This window comes from Haliotis rubra, unplaced genomic scaffold (genome assembly GCF_003918875.1).
Source record: "Haliotis rubra isolate DU_JTF1 unplaced genomic scaffold, ASM391887v1 Scf97, whole genome shotgun sequence".
NCBI classification, from domain to species: Eukaryota; Metazoa; Mollusca; class Gastropoda; order Lepetellida; family Haliotidae; genus Haliotis; species Haliotis rubra.
The window spans coordinates 1,901,033-1,926,813 of NW_025767712.1; the positions used below are offsets into that span (position 1 = coordinate 1,901,033).

General features: G+C 40.8%; 1 protein-coding gene across 1 annotated transcript; it reads left to right on the plus strand.

Moving 5' to 3' along the window:
• The first annotated feature begins 8 nt into the window (after positions 1 to 8).
• LOC124265240 (coiled-coil domain-containing protein 14-like) lies at positions 9 to 23,717 on the plus strand. Its single transcript, XM_046700031.1, has 7 exons — positions 9 to 552; positions 959 to 1,100; positions 9,363 to 9,445; positions 9,975 to 10,111; positions 10,544 to 10,737; positions 10,883 to 11,020; positions 19,257 to 23,717. Exons 1-7 carry the CDS (start codon positions 9 to 11, stop codon positions 19,615 to 19,617), a joined length of 1,599 nt encoding a protein of 532 aa, XP_046555987.1. The 3' UTR covers positions 19,618 to 23,717.
• Positions 23,718 to 25,781: the final 2,064 nt, after the last annotated feature.

Here is a 25,781-nt window from a genome sequence, read left to right on the forward strand (position 1 = left end):
AGTTACCAATGTTGGAAACTCCAGCAAATTCACCAGTTAGTTTAACACCAAGGAACAGAGCTCGTGACCTAAGGGAGGCTACTCTCAGGAGGATGACTCGAGAGACCGCTCAGGGCCATGAACCACATCTATATGCAGACAACATAAGGCCTCGTAGGGGGGCAAGTGATAATCTAGAAAGACGGTTCCAAGATGAAGCCAATCATGCTCCTGAACTAGAGGACGCAGAACAAATGGAAAATTATGAAGTAGAAACTGCTCCCTTTCAAGCAGAGCAAACTGATCAGCAGTGGACTATGACACCTGTCAATTCTCCCGCAGCCAGAATTTGTCAGGAACCAAAATTCATCAACAGGGCACCTTCCACTCCTGCTCCTAACCAAACCCTGCATCAAGGTCCTAGTAATCTGCTTGGTCATACCCCGGCTCCTCAGTCCATGCATCCTGTGTCACAGAACCAGCCATTACTACCAGCTAGATTGGAGGCCATTGCTGGACCTAGGAAGTTGAGGTATCTTGTCAAAGAACTTGGAGAAGTCTGCAAACTTGGAGGTGAGGAAGAAAGAAATTTGATGAGTTTGCAAAATAAGACAATATGTTCAACATGATGTAAAGGCAAATGATTAACATATAATGATCCATATGATAAAACGTTTCATTTTGATATTCTCTGAAAAGCAATTGTATGTACTGGTACTATTTTGTAAGGTAGAAATGTGGAACAATTTTCTGAAGTTCTGGCAGGTCAATTTTTGAAATTTACCCTGAAAGTGTAGGGTTCCTTGTTATAAGTTTAATGTTAATTGTTTTGTTTGGGGTATTAAGATTAAAATGTTACATTAGTCTGATTTAGTATTCATGTTATCAAGTGTTGATAATCTGTTACTGAGCTATCAAGTAACAAGCTGTTTCTTTCACTACACATCTGAACTGAATAGTCTCCACATTTGTTGAACAGGGGAGTCTGAGTTACAGTATGTGCTAGAAGACATTCAGGAGTGCATAGAGGCCATCCCTCAACTGAAACCCACCTTCAATCTCCAGACAGAGGTTGACCTTTTGCTTCAGCCTCTACGCTCAGAAAACAGTCAACTCAGAAGGTAGAACATTCTATCTAACATTCGCAATGGTATGCTCAGATTGATACAAGATTACAGGGGCTTGTAGCTTACATGAAGCTTGCTGATTTAATAAATTAATTCTGTATTAGTTCATGCATAAGGTATGAAGTAGTAGTGGTAGTCTGATTAATTGAAATTATCGAAGATTGGTCGCAATGACTAAACGACCAAGCAATCAATCATGTTTTCTCATAATCGAACACAAACAATTTTGGAACATTTGTTTGCTTTAACAATATTTTTCACAAGGTTGGTTTTGTCTGTTACATTTCATAAGCACTGCAAGCTAGTTCCAAGTCATTTATCTTGAAGACTCTAAAAGAAATTTATGGTAAAATCACTAATTGGTACTCACCACGAGTTGCCTCCCTTGCCCCTTTGGCGCTGAACAGGTGTCGCCACCCTCTGGCCTCATGCTTCACTCTCCTTCTTCTACCAGTGAGCAGGATGTGAGAGCTCTGTGTCTCCTTACACACTATATCCTTTGGTTTTTCTTAGTTTATTACCTCTTATAGGTTACTATAGAGGTATAGCTAGTATCCTTCATTAATTTGCATTGATATTTAATCGTGATTTCTACTGTTTATTCAATGGAGTTCGTGATTGTTCAGCTAGTATTTCGCGCGATGAAAATCTGTACCATTTGCAATTTACGCTGATTGCTGACCCGCATGTATTATGCCCTAGTTGTGCTACGCCTTGTGCGCTTGATACACGCTGCAGTTACTGCATTAATCTATCCAATTCCTGCTTTTCATAAATATCTTTATGCCGTGGAGACGCACCGCAGATAGGTCACGCTAAACAAGGGTTAGACATGGCCGATACATCGATTCCCCTTCCAGTCAGCTGCTGTTGATAGACCCTCCCGCCTGGTGTTTCGCAAGAGACTCCGCCGAAGATGGGCGTGGGATGCAATCCGCCACCTCTAAGAAGCGCCCTGCCTCCCCAGACGTCCCGTCATCGCAGATAAAGTCCAAGAGGGCCACGACGCCTTCCCCAACGCAGAGACTTCGACCCCAGGGCAGCGCCGACATCCAAGGGGAAGTCCACGGTCGCCAAGAACTTTTCAGCCGAGATCGCTCCAGCCGCTTTAACTGGGCCTCTACGATGATCAGCCGATCATCATCCCTGACGTGACGCCACAAGAAGCTTGACCGGTGACAGCTACAGTGACATCAGCAGAGATCGCCATATGCAGCCTGATGCCCTCTACACTGATGTCAGACGACTTCCCTGAGGGGTCAGCAGCTGTCATCGCGAGAGGGCACCGACTTCTTTTCGCGCAGACCATCCCAGACGAGCTGTGCGGCAGATCATGACCATGATGGAGGGCCACTACAGTCGGGAAGCAGCCAGCCCAGGGCCCGAGCAACGCGAGACGATACCCCAGAGGCACCCCCAGTCAGCGTGAGCAGCCACGACGAAGCAGCCTTCGAAGGAAGTCACAGACCACCTCGACGGAAGGGCGCAGATGTGGATAGCGTCCGCTGGCGAGGCCTTCGCGAAGACGGGAGATCGTCATCGTCCCCTCGGCCTCATCCTCAGATGCAGACTCAGACCACCAGGCGTCACGGAAACCGCCACGAGTCAAGGCGCTCCCCAGGTCCGGCGCGAGAGGAAGCTGCAAGTAAGGCCGTCCACACAGATCGTCATCGCCCAGAAGGGCGCCGAGGGGACTATTCAAGAGCTTCCACGAAGCCGCCAACATTCTCCTCGCAGATCTAGGTCTTCCCATAGACACAGATCACCTAGACGCGATCTCCGCGCCCGTTCTCCACGTACATCACCCGCAGGTCATCACACACAAGTCGGCACACAGGTCTACACTCAGGTCTCCCCGAAAGTGTCACCCGACATAGAGATAGCAGCCCACAGGTCACCATCAGAAGAGCATCAACCTCTCATCTCCGATGCTGGTACAGAAGATGATGGAGGCATCATCTTCTCAGACTTGAGATAAGATATTGGATGGTAAACAACCTAGATTTATCTTCACCGGCCCAAGAGTGGCAACTCAGCGCAGACATACCTGATGAAGGAAGACGATGCAGACGCCATCACCTTACCTCCGATCGTAATCCCGATTGCCGCGGTGCCACATAATCTAGATACAGCCTTCATTAAAGCTACGAAAAGTGCAGACACCACATCTGCCGAACTTTCACGCTTAAGCAGTTCTCCCACGACAACATGGACCCCTTCCTGAAGGCACAAGACATCGATGAAAACTACAAGCTGATCAGCGATGTTAAGAACAAGAACTACAAGATTGACGATCGCGAAGTTGGTGCAGATAGAAAACATGACGAGACGATGTTTTTGGCCTAAATAGATCTAGAACGATCAATGAGACACTTATCACCAGATTTTCGTGAATATCTAACCTCTGAAGATGATAGGATGATCTACTCGGCCCTACTGATGCAAAAGAAGGACCAGCAGTTCCTTACAGATCATCTCACATCTGTCTCAGCAGCACTGACCTTAGCTCGTCGTCAAGGCCTCCTCGCTTCCTGCAGCTGGGGTGAGAACTTTACAGCTCCACTCTATACAGCCCCGTGGTCATCCCCAAACATCTTTGACGGAGGAATAGACAAAGTCTCCAAGGAAGTCACTAAGGACTCCAGAGAAGTCCTTATGATCAAGTCGATGGACACGCTAGCCAGCGTCATCAGGCAGACTTCACAAAGATACTCAGGGAGATCTAAGTTCTCGGGACTACAGAAAGCACGGGATAGGAAGATAGCCAGCCAGGGAAAGATTCTTTTCGTCAGCCCATATGGCAACTATAGAGGAGGGTCAGGAAGAGGCAGGACACCCAGAGGTTCCCTTAACTATAAACGCTGAAAGACAGGTTCGAACGACTGGAGTCTTCCACCCCAGCCGCTCCAGTACAACCGTCACAAGTGGGTGGACGCCTCAACTACACTGGGAGAACTGGGAATGTTAAAGACCCTTATGTCTCCAACATTCTTCAACACGGATTTCGTATCCCACTACAGGCCACGCCTCCGCTGACAGTCAACCCTTACAAGTTCGACTTACAGGCACAACAACTACCAAAGTTAAGAGGCGGTTACATCACTCATAACCAAGCAGGCCATAGAAGTACTAGATCAAGTAAACATCGAACCAGGCTTTACTCCCCAGTTTTCCTAGTACCCAAGAAAACTCCAAGGAGAAATACAGACTCATTTACAACATGAGGCTTTTTCAACAGGAATTATCTACGCAAACCACCAAAGTTTCGCATGATACACCTTTCCTCAGTTACGGCAGTTGATTCGGCCCCATGGATTACATGGCCAGTATAGATCTGCAAGACGATATCTACATATCCCCGATACATCCCGAATCCAGGAAATATCTAAGATTTACACTAGACGGGCTACATTACCAATGGAAAGTACTCCCATTCGCATATCATCAGCCCCTGGCTATTCACGCAGGGATAACGAAACCTATTGTCACTTCCATCTACATCGTTCTAGGGCTACGATGCGTTCTACCTCGACGACGGGATACAAGTAGATCAAGATCCACAGCATCTCAAACTACAGTTAAATCTACATCATAAAGCTACTAACACAGCTAGGATGGTTAGTAAACTTACTCAAGTCGGACCTAGTACCATCGCAAGATCTGCAGTTCCTAGGCATTCGATTTATTTAATCACAACCGTATCGTCAGACCAGAAGACCGTTGGCTCAAGATCCAACAGACCATTCCGTCAGTTTCTACTCTCTCCGCTACCACTACACGACAATGGCAGAGCGTGTTGGGTCTCTCACATCAGCCCAAGACATGACAGTCTCAGGCAGATTACAGTTACGCCCATTACAGGTCTTCATCAATGCACATCTCGGACGACCTACAACCATTCAGTCTACCTAAAACGCCTCAGACCTCATCTACTATGGTGGACCAGGAGGTCGAATGTTTTGCGTAAGGTATTTGTTTAGAAGAGCAGGAATTCAAAACCCATCTATATGTAGACGCTGCCGCCCAAGGTTGGGGAGCTCATCTCGCCAACCGGACGGCATCAGGGTTATGGAATCAGCAAGAAAGCAAGCTCCATATAAAACATGTTAGAGATGAAAGCTGTAATCAACGCCATACTTCATTGGAGCAACATTCTACAGAATGCGACTTAATGCTTCATACTGACAACTCGACAGTGGCGTTCTATGTGAACAAACAAGGTTCAACAAGATCACTGAACCTATTGACTTTAAGCTTTCAACTGTTCGATCTAATACACGATCTTAACCTACATGTCAGAGCATGTCACATTCCCGAGCCAAGAATGTACTAGCAGACGACTCTCTCGCCACATCAACCGCCACCGACAGAATGGATGCTCAATACAGAAATATTTGCACAGATAATCAAGCAAATAGGAGCCGCTAGTAGATCTATTCGCAACATGCTTCAACAATCAGCTACCGACATTCGTGTCACCAGTCCCAGACCCACAAGCATGGGCAGCGGGCGGCTCTAAGCATATCCTGGGAAGGCCTCAATGCGCACGCGCTTCCGCCACCAGCAATAATACCTCAAGTATTACAGAAAATCAGACAAACACAGAGCCTCCAACTCACTTTGGTCGCGCTCTACTGGTCGGCCAGAGCGTGGTTTCCCATTCTAATTCAAGAAATCGGTCAACCAACACTAGAGCTACCCAAGCGCCAAATCTATTAATACATCCACACACCAAACAGGTGCACGGAAGCCCAGAAGTATTCCAACTTCGTATGGACTGTATTAAAATGTGTTTAAACAAGAGAGGGTATTCTACCAGGGCTGCAAAAGCGGTCACGCTTGCCTTACGCTATTCTACCGTGAACAATGTACGCACGACAAGTGGCACAGTTTTGAGAATTACGCAGCAAATAAGGGATTTACAGCAAGAGATGCTACTCATCCACAAGTGGCAGATTATTTGTGTTACTTACGGCAAAACAAACATTTAAAAGGCTCGACATTGTCAACATATCTTGCCGCGTTTAGTTCTGTCATTACCATGAGAACGGGTGTTAGATTGACAAGAACTCCAGAGTTACTGGCCTTACTACGGGCTTTCCGCCATTGGAGGACCAAAAGCGAAGTTCCACGCCCCAGCTTGGGATCTGAATATAGTGTTACAACACCTCACAAGTGAGGCTTATGAACCGTTGGAATCGACAAACTTTGAATTTCTCTCACAGAAAACGCTTTTTCCTGTTATCTCTAGCCACAGCAGCCAGGATGTCGGAAATTCACACTAGATTATGAGAGGATACAGTTTGATGACAATCAAAAACACAGCACACCTGGGATTAAGATGGATTTCATCGCCAAAAATCAACTACCAGGTCAACCAGACAGGTTATTTCATATCCCTGCATTATCCTCCATTCTGGATCTCAAGATACACTGGACTTATCTCTATGCCCAGTCAGAGCTCTCAAAATCTATTTACTTACGTTCCAAAACAAGGCGAAGATTTCTCAAACGATTATTCATTCCCTTGTCGGCAACAACTCAGACAGAAGTCTCTCGTACTCACCATATCTATATGGATAAGAACTGTCATACTGCAGCCTACAAGGCAGCAGGACTGGACCCTCCAACAGCATCAAATCCCCATGAAATCAGGGCGTTAGCTTCCACTCTTACACGGTAACTGTTCATTGAATACAATTATGGAAGGATGCTTTTGGAAATCTAACATGGTGTTTGCTAATCACTACCTGAGAGATATCACCACCGAGGACGCCTCAGGCATTCACCATTTCGGTCCCTTGGTCCTCGCACAGCAGTTGACAGTCCCTCAGAACGCTAACACGTAGTCTTACGTGAGATTAATATGCATAATTGTTACATGCATTATCTAGCTTATAACTCTACGGAGTTCTAGCAGTATGTATATATGTTCAGTGGTATAGCTTCTCTATCAGAGTCGCTTTGATATTGTTGTTTATAATATCTCAGTATATTATTAATGTAAATACCCCAGTATGGCATTATAACCTATGGCTTATAATAGAGGAATTATCCTAAGTCTATGCCTTTATGAAGTTCCCGTGAGGGGGTTATTACAGTTATATCTATATAAATCACTAATTCTATAAATCCAAAGTATTCTGTTTTGCCCACCTCCGCCTCGTAGGATTCTACAAGCAAAAGAGCATGAGTCAGGATAAGGAAAAATATGTAATTTTTTGAGTAAAATTGATATTTTATACTTATCCTGACTCATGAGGTTAGCCCTCCCATCCTCCCCACATAACACTTTGGATTTCCCTGTAAATTCAAGTGTTGGGCTCGCAAAATCAGGAGAGAGTGAAGCATGAGGCCAGAGGGTGGCGACACCTGTTCCCGCCAAAAGGGGCAAGGGAGGCAACTCGTGGTGAGTACCAATTAGTGATTTTACATTGAAGGGAGCTTCAATTAAGGAGATACAAGTGTTCCACTATGTTCGCAAGAAGAAGAAGACAAGCAAAAGAGCATGAGTCAGGATAAGTATAAAATATCAATTTTACTCAAAAAATTACATTTCCTAACATGCAAGTCATCCTTAACCCTTTCAACACAGCAGGCCGCTTAAGCGGCCACAACGTTATGAGTCCCCAGACACCGGAGGCCGCTTAAGCGGCCAGGCAGTAGTCACGTCAAAATGAGACATAATTTTAGGAACTTAGCTGACTTATGATTCATATATTAAATCCATCACATTTCACAATGTTTGGAAACACTTATTAAATTTCAAATGATCATATATTATCGGCAGAATTAAAATTATAAACTATTTTTCGCAATGTAATTGAAAACAACGATTTTCGGACACATGCTTCGGGACCGGGTCCACAATAACATTGTCAAAGAGCAAAGTAACGATGTTTCGAGGAAATGATTAAATAAATAGAATAAACTAATGAATAAAATCAACAACAGCATTCATAAAAGTTGTCAAATGTACATATAAAATTACTTTTTCCATCTTTTGTGCGATCATGTAATGCAAGTCAAATCACTGACTAAGTGACATCTCGGCTCGCCGCCCAATCTTCACTCGGACCACGATGTTTAATGCGAAAAATATATGCATGAAGCATTTTTGTCACAGGTCATAACCTAGCCGCGATATCCAATAAGTCCCATAATTTCACGTATAGGTAGCGATTTCTTGCTTAATATGTTCAGAATAGCATTATTTTACCCAAAACTTTCGTCTAAATCTAAAAGTTTTCTTTTACGAGGGACGGTATCCATTGCCGTAATATGATTGGCTGCCTTAGGTCACGCGGTCTGATTTTGACCAATCAACGCACCCTTATAGCAGACTGTAGCTTAAAAGCGCCATTAGAAACCAATTTTTATCCAATAAAATCGCTTCTTACAACTGTGAAAATACTCGGCAAGGGTTCAGTGATGTTGTTGATGTTCAGAGCTTTCGAACGATACCGGTATCAAACGATTCGCCTCCCATGTTATTCATCTGAAGCTTCAAAACCGAGGTATTATCCGTTGTTATGTCATGTTACCGAAAGCGGAAAGCCACAGATATCGGGAAATAGGCGACCATACATATTATTTAAGAAATCTTTTATAATAATTTTCTGATTACGTAAAAGTGAAAATATAAAAGAAAAGGCACGGGCATGTTATGACATGTCACAAATGGAAAAAATCGCCTTTAGTTTTTGCTTCTTTTCGTGGTTTATCTGGCGTTATAAATGTAAGCTTGCATTTTTCATTCAAAATAATTTTATTTAAGTTGTAGTTGTGTTATTTGAATAATATTATAAAATAAACTTCATATTTATCAACAGTAGGATTAGAAAAGATGGGATGAGTAGCAATTTGCAAGCTTATAATTTCCTTCATAAACTCATCTTTGAAAGAACTCGGTGTCATGGCAGTAAATGTTTTGACTGGTGTTATGGAAAATTTTCAAAAAGAACTACATGTTTTGTCTTTATATTTGGTGCGTTAACAAACAAACCAGGAAAATTTGATAAATGACGCTAACCAATTATTGTCGATGATTTATTGGTTGTAATGAACCAGTCATCAATTATGAGTTTTTAACCAAATCCTAACACTATGAAGCAGTCAGATTTTGTTTATGTCAAGTTTTATAAAGGCAGAGGATCGAGTCAGTTTCATTATAGTTATTCTGTTTGTGCAGTTACTGCATTTAGGTTCCTTTCTGTCAGTGGAGTATCAATTGCCATTTATTGCTTGGTATTGCAGGAGACTGAGAATTGTCAACCAGCAACTGAAAGAGAGGGAGAGACAAGAGAAGGAAAACACTAACCATGGAATCAACTTTGAAAGTGAGTCATTTTGTTGTGAAATATTGCCATAATCAGTTATGGTATAGCATTAAGATGGAATCAAATCATGGTAATATCAAATGTTTTTTGAAAACCCAATTCTGCACTTAATGTACATGTATTTGATCATTTGCTTATGTGTTCATAGGATATAATAAGAAAATAAAAAATGTCATTGAAATATGATCTGTCATTCATGTAGCAGTACAATGAACTGAGTCCTAATGATTAGGATTTACAATAGTGCTGAACTTCATGAAGGCAAATAAGGCCATTTTTCAAATTGCACCAGATAGGTTCGATATGTCATCTCTGATACCTCTTGTTATTTCTCAGTCCTTATTGGGTTTATCATTTCAATACAGAGATAGTGGGGAGGTCAAGTGGAGAAGGATGAAGGTCTCCAGCTGTGATTGGGGTTAAATTGCTTATAATGACACAAATGCATGCCTTTTTCTGTTTGACTTGAGAGTGATGATCATGACACTCCAGTGACAGAAGTGAAGGTGGTCCTGTCTTTGTGTTTCAGTGCTGCACCTCCAGACTGACAATGCATCTCTGCATCGGCAGCTGAAGGAGGAGAAGGAACTGACTCAGAGACTGTCCCAGGAGCTGGAACGCATGAAGTACGAGAGGCAGAGGCTGATTGTTGTACTTGGTGATAAGGTACGAACTGTATCATTTGCATATAGCTGTATACAGTATCTGGTTTAATCAATGGTTCTTTTGACTAGTCACCTTATCATTTCCTCCAGTTATTTATTTTTACATTTATTCAGTAACAAGTGCAACTATTGATGACTTGACTGTCGCCTTGTTACATGGGGTTTGAGGGTGTTTTAGGAAGTTGTATAAATTATGTCGAGTTAGGTTATTGTGTCATCTGTCACACTGCCATAACCTTTTGAGTCTACTAACCAAACATGGCATGGCCTTAGTTATTTTACATTTAAGATTTCCTGTTAACATATACTTTTCATAGTCAATTAAAATGTCTATGAAAACTCTCATTTGAGACTTTGGCATTAAAACCTATATTAGTATATATTATGTAGATATGAGGAAGTTAAATATGCTGGTATTTGGTTTTATTATCAGGAGAATGACTGTACAAGAACCCGAGAAGAATCTTCCAAGGAGTTTCAGAAATTGCAGTTTGAGCTGGAACTTGCCCGGAAGCAGACTGAGGGAAGTCACCTGAGACATGCAGCAGCAGAGAGTGAGAACCGTATCCTGCAGGTATCTCTCAAACAACGAGACATGGAGATCTCCAGACTGCAGGGCCTAGTCCAGTAAGTTATGCTGTCTGTCATTGTGGGGATTTAATTTCCTGTATGATTTTAAGTGAAAAGGCACAAATAAGCTAATGTTAGAAATTACGTGCTTCCTAAAAAAATAGCTGATTTTTCTTACTATTATTTTGCACTTCTGTTTCAGGACATTAAAAGATGGTGTGGGTGAGGTTCTTCGTAGTTTGGATAATGGAGGTCAAACAAATGGGGCATCTACAATAGAAAACAGCTTCAGTCTTCAGAAAATGCTGCTTCTTCTCAACAAACAGGGATCAGGCTACAGGTAGGTTCTGTCATGTGATGATTGTTTTGACTTCATTATCAATAGCATAGTGTCAGGTATGTTTGAACATTGGGAAAGCCACAACTGGAATGTATTTTTTAATCACTCAACCTCGAAAATGTTTACACAACATATTTTGGACAACAGGTGCAGGTTTTGAACTGATTCTATGGAAATCATCGTCTATCCATTGCCTCAGTTGGGTAAGAATGATAAACTGCAGAGACTTTCCATAGTCATTCAATTTCTACAAACCTGATTAGACATTCTAGAATTATCCTTTGTTCTGTTTTTAACTCTTTCAACACCAGTCAACCAGAGGCTTTTACTGCCATGACACCGAGTTCCCAGAGACTCTGAGGTCATAGATGGAGCCTATGCTATCAAGGAAAATATCAGCTTGTAAAACATTATTGCTACTACATATCATACTCCATTTGAAAGGTCTAATCCTACTGTTTATAAATATGAAATTTATTTTTGATCATATTATTAAAATAATCCAACTACAATGTAATTAATTTAATATTTAATGAAAATGCAAGCTTAAAAATTTATAATGTCCAGATAAACCACGAAGGGAGCATAAAATGCTGCAATTTTTTCCATTTGTAACATGTCATAATATCCCCTTACCTTTTTCTTTCTATATTTTCATATTTTTCCTTATCCTGACTCATGCTAATTATGCTTGTCTCCTTCCTTATGCGAATGATAGTGGAACACTTGAAATCCCTTGAAGTTCCCTTTAAAAAAGAGGACGTAAAATCACTCACCCATGAGTAGTGTCCCATTCCTCCCTTTGGCGCCCAAATGGTCACATGATCAGCCATATTTGTCACTCTCTCCTTCTTCGCCCTTGAGGACGGTTGTGAGAACACCTGGGTCCCTATACGGCACATATCCTTTTAATTTTTAAACTTATCCTATCTCATGGTATGCACCTCTCTTCTTCTTCTACGACCATGTGTGGAAACGTGCTGTAGGCTAAGTTGAATCAAATCTTACTGGCCTCTGACCCCCTCCGACATCAGCACCTGTCAATCATCTCCGTAAGCGTGCAGCTCGCTCAGATGATCATATGACTACCTGTGCCTGTCATTCTCTTTCTTGTCGCTACGTCGTGTGGATGTGTGCTTGTCTCTAAGAAAGTTTGATTGTGTTCTACAATGGGAAAATCGAATCGCAATAGTGCTAAAAAGCGCAAGCATTGCGATAAATGCAACAGCAACTTCTCGGCGGCAGACCCACATGCTTTATGTGTTGATTGTTTAGGACGTTGTGAGTGGTCTCAACGTTGCACTTTTTTTGCAGACCTCAACGATGATGATTTTTCTGAATATCGCGGGTAGCTTGTAGACGCGTGTCAGATAGGGATCGTCGTCAACCATCTGAGGGTCCTTCTGCGTCTAAACGTTCTAAGACAGAACGCCGTAAGAAAACTGCAGTCCAACGTTCGAAGTCCCCGTCGCCTGCTGAAGATTTCCTAGGGGAGGCGTCGGATTCTTACCTCAGTGAGAATTTACGTCAACTTTTCCGGCCGCATGCGTCTAGCCTCTTCACCACCTAGGGTTATCTTGTTGTCTACGTTTTCTCTTCAAACCCGTCCCTCTTCGGTGATACCTATTCCTCAGTGCACTTCTGTTCCTGAGGTGGGGGGTTCCCGTGCGGCGCTTGGTGTGATTACTAGCATTACATCTCAAGTGACGCTTCCTTGCAGTGCGGCGCTTTCCACTTCAATGGTTGATTCTACGCCTGTTTCCCATTTGGGGCTTGTGTCGAATGTGTCAATTGCTTCAGGTGCAGTGGATGGTTTTGGTGCGGCGCTCTCTCATCCTCCGGTGGGGTTGACAGGTGTGTCAATGATTCCTAGTAGTGTTGGGAATTGGTTGAAATCTCACAATTGATGATTGCTTCATTACCAACGAACAATCATCGAAAAAAATTGGTTAGCAAGATTTTTCAGATTTTCCTATCCAGGTTGTTATTGCAGATATTTATAACATGATGCAACTTGCTACTTTAAAGTGATGACTAATATATCATGAACATAACCTTCCTTGAGTCTTAGAGAAATATTCAGTCATGGCTTTTCAGTTAGTGAAGTGAGTTTTCTAAGAATTAAACACGTTTTCAGGCCCTGACAATTTCTAAGATATATTCCATTGTCAAGTTTTTCAAAGACTAAAACAGTAGTTCCAAAATCGTTTATGTTCGATTATGAGAAAACGTGATCGATTGCTTGGTCATTTGGTCACTGCGACTAATCTTCGATTATTTCAATTAATCGGAACACCACTAATTCCTAGAGTGCCTTTTTCCACATCTATCCCAAGTCTTTATACAGAGCCCCATGGTCATCATCTTACATCTTCGGAGGAGGAATTGAAGAAGTCGCCAGAGAAGTCTCTCACGACTCAAGGGAAGTTATGGGGATTAAATCCATCGACACTTTGGCTAACGTGATTCGTCAGACGTCCCAACGCTACTCAAACAAATCTAAGTTTGCAGGAGCCCAGAGAGCCAGAGAAAAGAAGTATTCCAGTATGAAAGGAGGAAGAGGCTCCTTTCTTCGCCCAACCGGAGCTCCTAGAGGTAACCCTGGAAGAGGCCAAGCACCCAGGGGTGCAAGAGGAATCAAGCATAGAAGGCCAGGTTCGGAACGACTGGAGTCTTCCACCCCCAGCTGTTCCTGTGCAACCTTTGGCAGTGGGTGGACGTCTTCAACGGTACTGGGAAAATTGGGGAATACTACAGGACGACTACGTATCCCAGATACTGCGCAGAGGGTACAAGATACAGTTGGAAGCCACTCCGCCGCTCACAAGCAACCTGATGGCCTTCAACTAACGCAGCTGACCAGATAGAGAAACTGGATGATGCTATCAAGACCCTACTCAACAAAGAGGCAGTAGAAGACATAGATCAAGATCTCATCACGCCTGGGTTCTACACCCCAATTTTCCTGGTACCGAAGAAGAATTCCAAGGAGAAATTTCAGCTCATCTACAACATGAGGAAGTTCAATTGGGAGTATCTACGCAGACCAACAAAGTTAAAGATGATACATCTTCCTTAGCTCTGACATCTCGTTCGTCAAGCAGACTTCCTCGCCAGCATAGATCTGCAAGATGTACCTCCACATCCCGATACATCCAGACTCAAGGAAATACCTACGTTTCCTTTTCAACGGACATCACTTCCAGTGGAAGGTTCTACCGTTTGGAATATCGCCGGCCCCTGGTTGTTTACTCAGAGTGACCAAGCCCATCGTCACATATCTACATCGTCGAGGTCTACGCAGTACTTTCTACCTGGACGACGGGATTCAAGCTCATCAAGATCCCAGTCAAGTCAGACTGCAACTAGACTTCACCATCAGGCTGCTCACTCAACTAGGATGGCTAGTGAATCTCCTCAAGACGGAACTGGAGCCGAAAAGGAATCTGCAATTCCTAGGAATTCGACTCATCACACCAGTGAATCGTATAGTCGTCCCAGAGGATCGTTGGGTCAAAATACAACAGATGATATCTCAAGCATTGCTCTCTCCGTTGACACTATGTGCTTGGCAAAGCATGCTCGGTCTACTCACCTCAGCTCAAGACATGACTCGCAGAGGGAAATTACAGTTGCACCCACTACAAGTATTTGTGAACGCCCACCTAGACAGCCTAGATCCGTTAATACTACCGGACAGCCTGAAACCATATCTCCTATGGTGGACTCGGTAGTTGAACATTTGCGGAGGGACCTTTTTGTCAGAGCCGGTTTGCAACACTCATCTCTACTTGGATGCCTCCCTACAAGGATGGGGTGCGCACTTCAACAACGAAGTGGCAGCAGGGAAGTGGTCGAGTCAGGATCAGAAGTCACACATCAATCTGTTGGAGATGAAAGCAGTAATCAACGCTTTACAACATTGGTCCAGCGTACTAAAGAACGCACGACTCATGGTACACACGGACAACTCTACAGTGGCGTTTTACATCAACAAACAAGGGTCAACAAGATCAACAAGTCTGCTACAACTCAGTTTTCTCCTGTTCAGCATAGTCGACGACCTGAACATCTACATGAAGGCATGCCACATTCCGGGAGCAAAGAATGTCATAGCAGACGCCCTATCTCGTCCACTACAACCATCCCCGACGGAATGGATGTTGCATCCAGAAGCATTCCAGTTCATCAGACAGACTTTAGGATCCCCACTAATAGACCTGTTTGCAACAAAGTTCAACAAACAGCTACCAACGTTCGTCTCACCGATTCCAGATCCTCAGGCATGGGCAACAGATGCTCTAAGCATCTCATGGGAAGGACTAAACGCTTACGCGTTTCCGCCTCCTGCACTACTACCACAAGTACTACTACAGAAAATCAAGCAGACGACTACGTTGCAACTGATTTTGGTCGAGCCCTACTGGCCAGCGAGGGTATGGTTTCCCGTCCTCATACAAGAACTCGGAAGTCCAACCCTGAAACTACCAGAGTGGTCGAACCTACTCGTCCATCCACACACCAAGCAAGCTCACAGGAACCCGACACTTTTCCAGCTACACGCATGGAGCGTATTAAAGCTTGCCTGAAGACTAGAGGGTACTCCGCCAGAGCAGCGAAAGCAGTAACACTAGCTCTACGCAGATCAACTCGCAACTTGTATGACGACAAGTGGCAGAGATTTGAACATTATGCAAAGAGGAAAGGCTTTACAGCGGTGAAAGCAACACATCCTCAAGTGGCGGAATACTTATGTCATCTACGACAGACGAAACACTTAAAAGGTTCAACACTCTCAACTTACTTAGCTGCCCTCAGTACAGTTATCACCATGAAAATGGGTATCAAGCTGACTACGCTCGTTCAAGTTGGAAGACCAACAAAAGAAATTTAAGGCTCCTGCCTGGGATCTCAACATAGTTTTACAACATCTCACCAGTGATGCCTACGAGCCTGTAGAACGGACATCCTTTGAACTGCTAACTCAGAAAACGCTGTTCCTGATCGCCCTAGCAACAGCTGCAAGGATGTCAGAAATACATGCTCTGGACTTTGAACGAACACGATTTGAATCAAGACATCGTGACATCATACATCTTGGACTAAGATGGGATTTTATCGCCAAGAACCAACTGCCTGGTCAGCCTGACAGACAGTTCCACATCCCAGCACTATCTACAGTCCTTGGGCCACAGGATATGCAGGATCTATCCTTATGCCCAATCAGAGCACTTAAAATCTACTTAGAAAAAATAAAACAAGGAGACGAAAATTCGAGTGCCTATTCATCCCCTTATCCACTGAGACGCCCACGGAAGTCTCTCGGACAACGATATCGATCTGGATGAGAGCCGTTATACTAAGGGCCTATAAAGCAGCAGGACTTGAGCCTCCACGAGCCTCCAATCCACACGAAGTCAGAGCCCTGGCGTCAACACTTGCTCTGCATGGAAACTGCTCGATTACAACTATAATGGAGGGCTGCTTTTGGAGATCGAACATGGTGTTTGCCAACCACTACCTCAGAGACATTGCCACTGTAGACGTCTCAGTTTGGGCCACTTGTTGTAGCAAATGGTTCCACAAAGGTGCTGAGTAAATCTCACCCCTTTTATCACGTGACTTGTGAATACCAACGCTCTGGAGAGCAATGGCTATAAGTCCATGCACACGTCTAGGACAGATTAGCATGAGTGATAGACCCTGTACTTGTATAGGACATACTCGTACATGAAGAAGGGTCGCATCTCCACTTGATGCGCTTCAAGAGATGGAGTTGCAATAGATAACTAATGGAATATTAGTATATCTAAAATCCACACACAGATGTCAGGAAGAAATCTGACAAGTTGTGGTCCCCCCCAGACTCATGAGAGAGAAGTTGAAAGAATCTTCAACAGTGCCGTCATAAGTTCCCAAGAGGGGTGGTACAGGACGTAAATCTACAACCAGTGAATCCAGAAGTGGCTTAACCCACCACCGTTTCCGATGGATTCTGCAAGCATAATTAGCATGAGTCGGATAAGGAAAAATATGTAATTTTCTGACTAAAATTGATATTTTATACTTATGAGGTTAGCCCTCCCAACCTCCCCTCTTATGGCACTCTGGATTTCCATGTAAATCCGTGTGTCGGCAGGGGTGGAAATAACTTTAAAATTGCTAGTGTACTCCAGTACAGTGGCACATGTAAAATCACTTGCCCTGATAATTTTTCCGCTATACCGGCCGATTTGTTTGGTGATTTTTTTATATAAGCAACATAATTAACATTGGAATGTCAACCGGACACCGGTACAGCGTGATATACAAATGTGCTTGCCCGACTGAAAAAAACACTGGACTCGGACGTCGGGCAATGGGTTAATTTCCACCCCTGTGTCGGGCTTACATACGGAGAGAGTGACAAATATGGCCGATCATGTGACCATTTGGGCGCCAAATGGAGGAAAGGGACGCTACTCTTGGGTGAATGATTTTACGTCCGCTTTTTTAAAGGGAACTTCAAGGGATTTCAAGTGTTCCACTATCATTCGCAAGAGGAAGGAGACAAGCATAATTAGCATGAGTCAGGATAAGTATAAAATATCAATTTTAGTCAGAAAATTACATTTTTACGGAATCGGAAAATTATTTTAAAACAGATTTCTCAAATAATTTATATGGTCGTCTATTTCCCGATATCAGTGACTTTCCACTTGGTAACATGATATAACAGCGGGAAATACCTCGGTTTTTAAGCTTCGTATGAATAACATGTTAGGCAATTTCGTTTGATGGCGGGTATCGTTCGAAAGCTCTGAACATCAACAATATCACTGTACCCTTGCCAAGAGTATTTTCACAGTGGTAAGAAGCGATTTTATTAGATAAAAATTGGTTTCTAATGACGCTTTTTTGCCACAGTCTGATATAAGGATTGTGATTGGTCAAAATCGTACACGTGACCTAAGGCAGCCAATCATATTACAGCAATGGATACCATCCTCGTAAACGAAAACTAATGATTCAGACGAAAGTCTTGGGAAAATCACGCTATTCTGAACGTGTTACACAATAAATCACCACCTATATTTATATTATGGAACTTAGTGCACTTATTGTGCTAGGTTATGACCTGTGACAAAAATGCTCCATGCATATATTTTAGCATTAAACATCGTGTCCGAGCGTGAAGTTCGAGGCGATAAAAGCTATGATGTCACTTGAATTACATTACATGATTGCTCAAAAAAATGGAAATAGTAAGTTTATTCTTCAGTTTATGAGTACAGTTGTGGAGTTTATTCTTCAGTTTATTCAGTTTGTTTAATTATTTTCTAGAAACATCGATACTTTGCTCTTTGACAACTTTGCTGTGGACCCTTGCCGAAGCATGTGTCCGAGAATTGTTTTTTTCACTAACATTGCGAAAAATAGTTTATAATTCTAATCCTGTCGATAATATATGGTCATTTGAAATTTAATAAGTGTTTTCAGACATTGATCAGAGAATCATATGTTAGTTAGGTTCCTAAAATTATAGATCATTTTGATGCGACTACTGCCTGGCCGGTCCACCTGGAGAGCGGAAGGTCGCGGGTTTGATCCCTGACCGCGTCATACCAAAAGACGTTAAAATATGGTACTTGTTGGTCCCTGCCTGGCGCTCGGCATTAATGGGTACAACAAGGACTGGTCGGCTCAGAGTCAGTATAATGTGTCTGAATGGGGTATTCATGCTTCACTGCGGCATGGTCTCTCAGTGGGCTAGCACTATAAACCAGCTTCAGTCTGGCCTAGTACATGCAGCCTCACATACACATACACACGCATGCCCATCGTCATATGAGCGAAATATTCTCAAGCACGGTTTTCCGGCCTACGAAGTTGAATGGGTTAAAGTTTGAATTGAGACCTTAGTCAAAATACTTTTTCAAAGTGTAGTCTGAAATGGAAGTTATCAGTTTGAAAGGAGCATTATACACTAACAGCAGAAAGCTGTTTTTCTGTGGCTAATGTTGATTTTTTTGTTTGTGATGTCATTGGTTTATTAATTGTCCACCCGATGTTTGTGTATCAGGAGCGAGCATGATTTTTAATTTTAATGAGACTGAGATTTGCATTTAGCATGATGTTTTTACTATTTTGCTAGGTAGAAAGAAGTTCAGTTTCACAATAACTACCTACCTGTTATACTAATTATGGCTTCATTATCATTAGAATATTGAAAAAGGTCATTTGTTGGTTGTTTTAGTCCTGCCAAGAGTGTTATGTCTGATCCGGGACAGCCGACTGCAAATAAGGAAACTGTGGCAAGTGCTAAGAAAAACCTCAAGTTTGACAACAATCCTGTGTCATCTCCAAGGAAAAGTAAAGTTTCACCTCTCAGTAAAGAAGCCCTACATCAACACAACAAACTACTACGTAAGGAGACCCCAAAGACTGAAGACATTGTAGCTCTTGAGAAAGGATTCCAGAGTTACATGTCTCCATTCAATTCCTCCCCGAAGAGTGACCTGGGGTCTGTGACTGAGATGTTGCTGAGGAACTGTTCAAGTAAAGGTCGGAAATCAGAGATCCAATTAAGTCTAGCACAGGGAGTGGCAGACAGGTGATGAAACTGCCACAACCTAACTTTGATACAAGTGACAGTGGGCTTGACACAGAGGGTACCCCTGGGGCCTCCAAGCCCATCCCTCCCAGTCAGGTAGCCCCACAAGAATCTTCTTCATTACAGAGTGAAGCTTTCAAAGGCACAGAGTTAGATCTTAGTCTGAGTACTATTGAAGAGGATGTTCGATCTGTGGTGTCAGCAGTCACATCAACTACATCACTGTCGACAGTTGATGACAAGGCTTTCAGAGAGGGCATAGCAGCACTTGATGCAAATATTGCTAAAGTACTTAATGCTTTGGAAAAAACGAAAAAAATGTTTTCGTAATATGGAACGCTTTTGTTCTGCTTGTAAGAAATGTTGGTGCTTTTTTGGTTTGTTTTTCATGTTTATGAACAGGTTATTTGTGTTGAACAGGGTTTTTGAAACTGAAGCTGAAAATGATTCATGAAAGTGAATGATGCTTTTAGCAGTTTTAGCATGACTTTTTTAAAATGTGCTTCTCTTTTTAAGTGCATTAATCATATACATTAATATACACAATCTGAAATGCTTTGCTGAACTTGACCCTGATAAATATATCTGTGATCGATTAGAGTCACATATTATGAACTCATGAACACCCTTTTGACAGAATCATATGTATGAATCAATGTCAAATACATCTTTGCCTTACTTAAGACAACTGAATCAGGGTTGAATCTTATGTTTGTCCAGCAAAGCAATCAAAAAATTGTCTTCCTGTTGGATATATTATAAGGCAAGAACAAAAATGTGTTTCCCATTTCTCCCAATCCAAAAATATATAATATGGACAGCACCAATTCGGTAATTGGTATGGGGCTCTAGATTTGGTCCGTTGGTCAGGAAACACATATTTCTTTTTGCCCAAGACATCAAGAAGACTCAATGAGGAGTCCCAATGAATGCAGAGCAGCGTCTGCAATGACGGGTTCATAGATGTTGTATTTCTGTTGGTGATTGTCTACTTAATATCCATCCTGACATTAGAGGGCTGGTTACTTGCATTGGGTAGGAGGGATGCATAGACTATTTGTTGAAAGAGTTGTTTTTTTTCATGACAACTGTTTCCTGTTCCTTGACGATACATAGCTCTTGGTTTGTTCTATGTATTTAAATTGGTAGGATTTTATTTGCTTTAAAGTGAACCTCAGTTTGTATTGTCTGAATATTAGTTGAATAATATTTTGGGGCATCACATGTAGCGTTTTTTCCTGAACAGGACGATAAAGGGCTCTTTTTGAGACAGTTGGATGAGAAAATGCACATAACTCTGTTTAGAATTGTAGCAGCTTTCAAAACATGTACATTTAGATTAATTTTTGCAGAATGATGTAAATTTTGTTCAAACAAGTGCAGCCTTACTGGCAATACAGTTGTGTTCCTCAATGATACTTATGCCAATTTACAACGAATACTATGCTCAAATCATTTACAATATTTTATCTTTTATATATCTTGTCTAAGTGGAGAATGGTAAAACTTCTTAACATACACCTAATCAAAATATGTGTTCTAACTATTTATATATGTAAGCTTTGTACCCGCGAAAGATATCAGCAAAAGTAAATTAGTTTCACTTTACAGTGACATGAGTGTTTATGGTTACAGTGTCCTACCTTAGTTTTCAAAATGTTTTGTGGTACAGATGGAATTGTCTCAAAGTTCTTGTTAACAAGTTACATGCATACACATTTTACACAACAAACTATTACAAGTATCAGCACATGTTCCAATAAGAATATCGTTTATATGTGAACTTACAAACACCATATCAAATTTCAAGTAGGGCGTGATTTTTCTTCAGTATTTATATACACTCAGTTCAGAAAACAAAACAAAACATATCATCTATTTTCATGCCTTATTACTTCCGTTGATGCAATTTTGTGGACTGATCGAACTATTTAATTGATGTGCTAATATACTTTGTTGGAAATTGATTGATTGTGGTGTCATATATTTTGATGTTGTATTAATCTGTGGCCGTCATTAGTTCTTTCGTAAAGTAAAAATGTCTGGTTTATGGTGTTGATCCATGCTAAGACTTGTTTGTACTGAAATGGTTTAGCTTCTGGTACTAATTTATGTTTTAGAACTTGAATGTACACTGTAACATTCAGTATGGCGAACATTTTAGCAAATAACATGAAGCAAATGCAGGTTTGCAAATTCCATGTAAACATTCTCATAGTTTGCTTTTCTTTGTGAGTAATGATCGATTTTGTTTCACATGATAATACAAATATATTTCTTAGGTTCATTGCAATGAAATTAGTAAATTATCCAATAAGCAGCTTCTTCTATCACACCAATGTTCATTATCAAGTTTCTTTTCTCAGAAAAGTGAAGTTACTCCATATTTTGAGAACTACCTGAGTATGGGGAAAATGCCAGTCTACTCGTTACTTCTTCTCAGAGCAGTGAGAGATTCTCATACTGATCTCTTCAGTATGTATGGAAACCTATTGGTGGACTCCAAGTTTGTGGATTCTTTTCTTGATAGGATGTGTTGTTAATACTGATGTTTAATATAGAAGTGCTTAACTTGACATTACTCAACTTCCGATAGAAGTGCTTAATTTGGTATTACTCAACTTCTAATCCCTTTCATTCTCAATGGTCAGCATTAAAGATATTTCTGTTCCTTGCAGAACTAGATAACAGAATGCAGTGAATTACTTCACTGGCAATAATACCATAGGGTTGAGGTTGTGCTCTTAGAAGATCCAGAATCTCATATGAAATACTCAAATACTCCTTGATCGTATGTTATTGTGCTTGTTTCATTTAGCATTTGACTCCTCTAATGTGGAACATCGGCATAATGTAGAATGTAATTTGATCTTGTAACACTTCAGACATACAGTAGAATGATGATTTTCTTTTGTCAAAATCATCCATTCTTAAAAGGAGGTGAAGTTGTTTCTTGCTCCTGTATTGAAATGTTCATATTCTGCATTAGTTAAAGATCAAGGTTGATCCACCGGATTTTCAAAGTTGATGTATTACAGTGTTACAAGCGATTTCTTGAACACTCCAGATTATGTGTTCAGTCATGATGCTTATCTTCAGAATTTCTTTATGTGTCTGTCTCCAAGTAATTTAATCTTGTTGCCTTGTTCTGTGATCATCGTTTACTGAGACAGTAGTCTTTGTCAAAGTATTCATGTGAATAGTGCCTCTCTACGATATTACCTGCCAAATCCAGTGACATAATGTTCTGAAAATAGGGACAAACATTTACACATATTCTTTACTGTTTACCCCAAATTCCTATTTGTTACAGTTATACATTACCATTTTCAATGTTTAAACTTTTGAAGTTGTGAAAATATTTACTTATTACTTTGCAAATTACTGATTTATCATTTTTCTCTATGATTATTCTACCAGTGATATTTACATCAAATCACATTGGTTTTTTGTACATATTGAGTGTTTGTTTTAGTGCTTATGGGAGACGCTAACTAAGACACAGTCCACTTCCATTGTCTACAAGTGTACATTTAATTGTGAGACATTTTGTTGTTTACTTTTTTCATCTTGACTTGTCTGTGATCGTGCCAAAGTAAGACAGTATTATTTACACGTTGATAAATATACCCATTTCTACTTGTAGTGTCAAACTAGGGCTTGATACTGGTTAACCTTGGACATCAAGGTAACACAATCTTGAACACTCACTTGAATACTCTACAATCTTTTCTTTGTTTTATTCATTCCACTGATCAGAGTATGGAGTCCTTCAAATCAGTATTGTGTGTTGCACATGCATAGCTTGTTACACAATGGGTAACTGTTAGCTTTTCACTTATGAATTTATGAAATGGACATCTACTCTAGAATGCATTTCATTAACTTAGAAGTCCACATACCATCCACTATGGACCATTTTAGTAGTTATTTGGCCCATTGATTGGTCAATAAAGTATCTACACATCGAACATGCAGTCAAACCTCTCTGTCTCAAACACTGTAATGTAGGGATTGTCTCATTCATTTGTCAAGTTTTAGGGTGGGGCTGTTTACCCCCAGTAACCCAATTTCTATCATTAAAGATTCCTGAGCCAAGATAACCAACATCAACCAGTTAGCGTATGTAAAACCATTACACACATACTTTCTCTTCTATATAATTTTATTTTTAATGTTAATTTCAGGTAAATTTAGCTTTTGATTGTGATCTGTTATCTTATGATCAGCAAATAAGATGATGTTCCATGTTTCCTTCTGAAAGAAATAATATTTGCATAGTCATACAAAACATTCATGCTTCCTTTTCTAATATGCCTCATGAAAAGTCAATTGAGCTTATGTCATGGCCGGCTGGTCTACCTTGAGACTTAAATATCTCATCAGAAACATCGTAACCAATGGAGCTAAAAGTTAACGTGCTTGTTTCTAACAGTGATGACACTAAAATAATATTTTCAGTATTGACATTGAAAAAGCTATTAATGTCCATTACTCGTTAAATAAATTGGTACATGTGTACTTTGTTGTGGGACTGAACATGTTCCATTTTTGCTGATATTTAATTTCAAATGTTACTATGCTCTCAAGTTCACTTAAAATGTAACACTTGACAAGTAAAACTTAGTTTGTTCAAGAGGTTTGAATTTGATTTTAAATACAGCCACTATATTGAAAGGTCTATACCTGCCACATTAAGACTTTGTCACGCAGTAAATTTTCTACACACACACACCCCCATTCTGTTTTGGTTTTGTTTGGGGTTTCTGGTTATACAGATTTTTGGCAGTTGTCAGAGTGTTTTGTAGATCTCTACAGTTTTGAGATATTGAGGTTTAACCAAATGGATTGATCAGATGTGGTGCTGGACTGATGATTTATTAGGAATGGGAGTATTCCATCTTTAAACTATGGGCAGATTCTTAACCATCCAAATTGATGCTACCTCAGACTATTAGTGTCTTAATTTTGTTTGCACAGTATAAGTACTGCCATGCCAATTAGAATTAAGCTTTAATGTCATTAAGTTCAGATCATTTATCTCGGCACAGTACCTCTTGACATAAAGATCGAAGGACACCTTCAATAAATGAATGAATGAATTATTGCTTTAGACCTCATCAAAAAAATTACAGCTATTGAAATGCTAAAGCTCATTTTCAAGATTAAGAAATGGTATATGCTGTTTTGCATTTATATTTAGAAGCCTTAGCTCTAATTGGTTGATCAGAAAGTTCACACGTGACATCATAAGGGGGTGCCCTCAGGTCGTCTAAGTTAGGTATTGTCTGTTGGTAATAGATCTGATTTTGTTTAGATTGAATTAACCTTCAAACACACTATATCAATGGTAATGTGAAATCTTCGTCATTGGAAGAGAAAAATTGTTACATTTGAGAACACAATGGACATGGAGTGTTGTCACTCTCGTTATTAACAGAATATTTAACAAGTGTCAGTGTTGTTATTTGAGCGAGTTCAACTAATTTTATAGCAACTCTTGTTAACCAGTGTCAGTCCATTTTCATCAACTCCTTCAAATAGTTATTTCATTTGTACAAATGTCATTCTAAGGGTGTAAAGATGTCATGAACCCTATGACAGTGTGTGTCAATATTTGAACTCTGCTTCTATGGACTTTTCATATGGGAAACTAATATATGGTCTTGAAGGCATAATTGCATCACAATAAAACATCGCCCATACATTATTATTATTATAGGATATTTATATAGCACACATATCCAGGCAACTAGTGCATGCTCAAGGCCAGGTAATGTTGGCTTTTTTCCATATTTAAACACTTTTTTCAAGGTTACCTCTATGTGGCTTGTTGAGCTGCTATAATGTAGAAGAGACTTAACTCAGTAATTCAGATGTGTATGTTCAGATCATTATCTGTAAATTATGGTTTATTTTCCAAAATACATGATGGCAGAAAAGGGGAAAAACAGAAAAAAAGAATCTTTGACTACATTTATATAACTGCATTGTGACTATTTTCATAGGTTTAGGGAACATTTTACCATTTTGCTAATGAAGGAGTGAGTTTGAGAAAGCAAAGCATTACAATGTTTGTGTAACATATATGAAATGTAATTAGATTATAAGACACAATATTCCCCACAATAGGGTTTTTAAAATTAATTTTTAAAAAGTGACCTGGTT

Excerpts from the sequence above, each read along its gene's own strand:
- LOC124265240 (XM_046700031.1), top strand. The coding sequence starts at position 9 with ATGTTGGAAACTCCAGCAAATTCACCAGTTAGTTTAACACCAAGGAAC. Across the intron at positions 9,446-9,974 it reads CCATGGAATCAACTTTGAAA|TGCTGCACCTCCAGACTGAC; the intron begins GTGAGTCATTTT and ends TTTGTGTTTCAG. Across the intron at positions 11,021-19,256 it reads AAACAGGGATCAGGCTACAG|TCCTGCCAAGAGTGTTATGT; the intron begins GTAGGTTCTGTC and ends TGGTTGTTTTAG.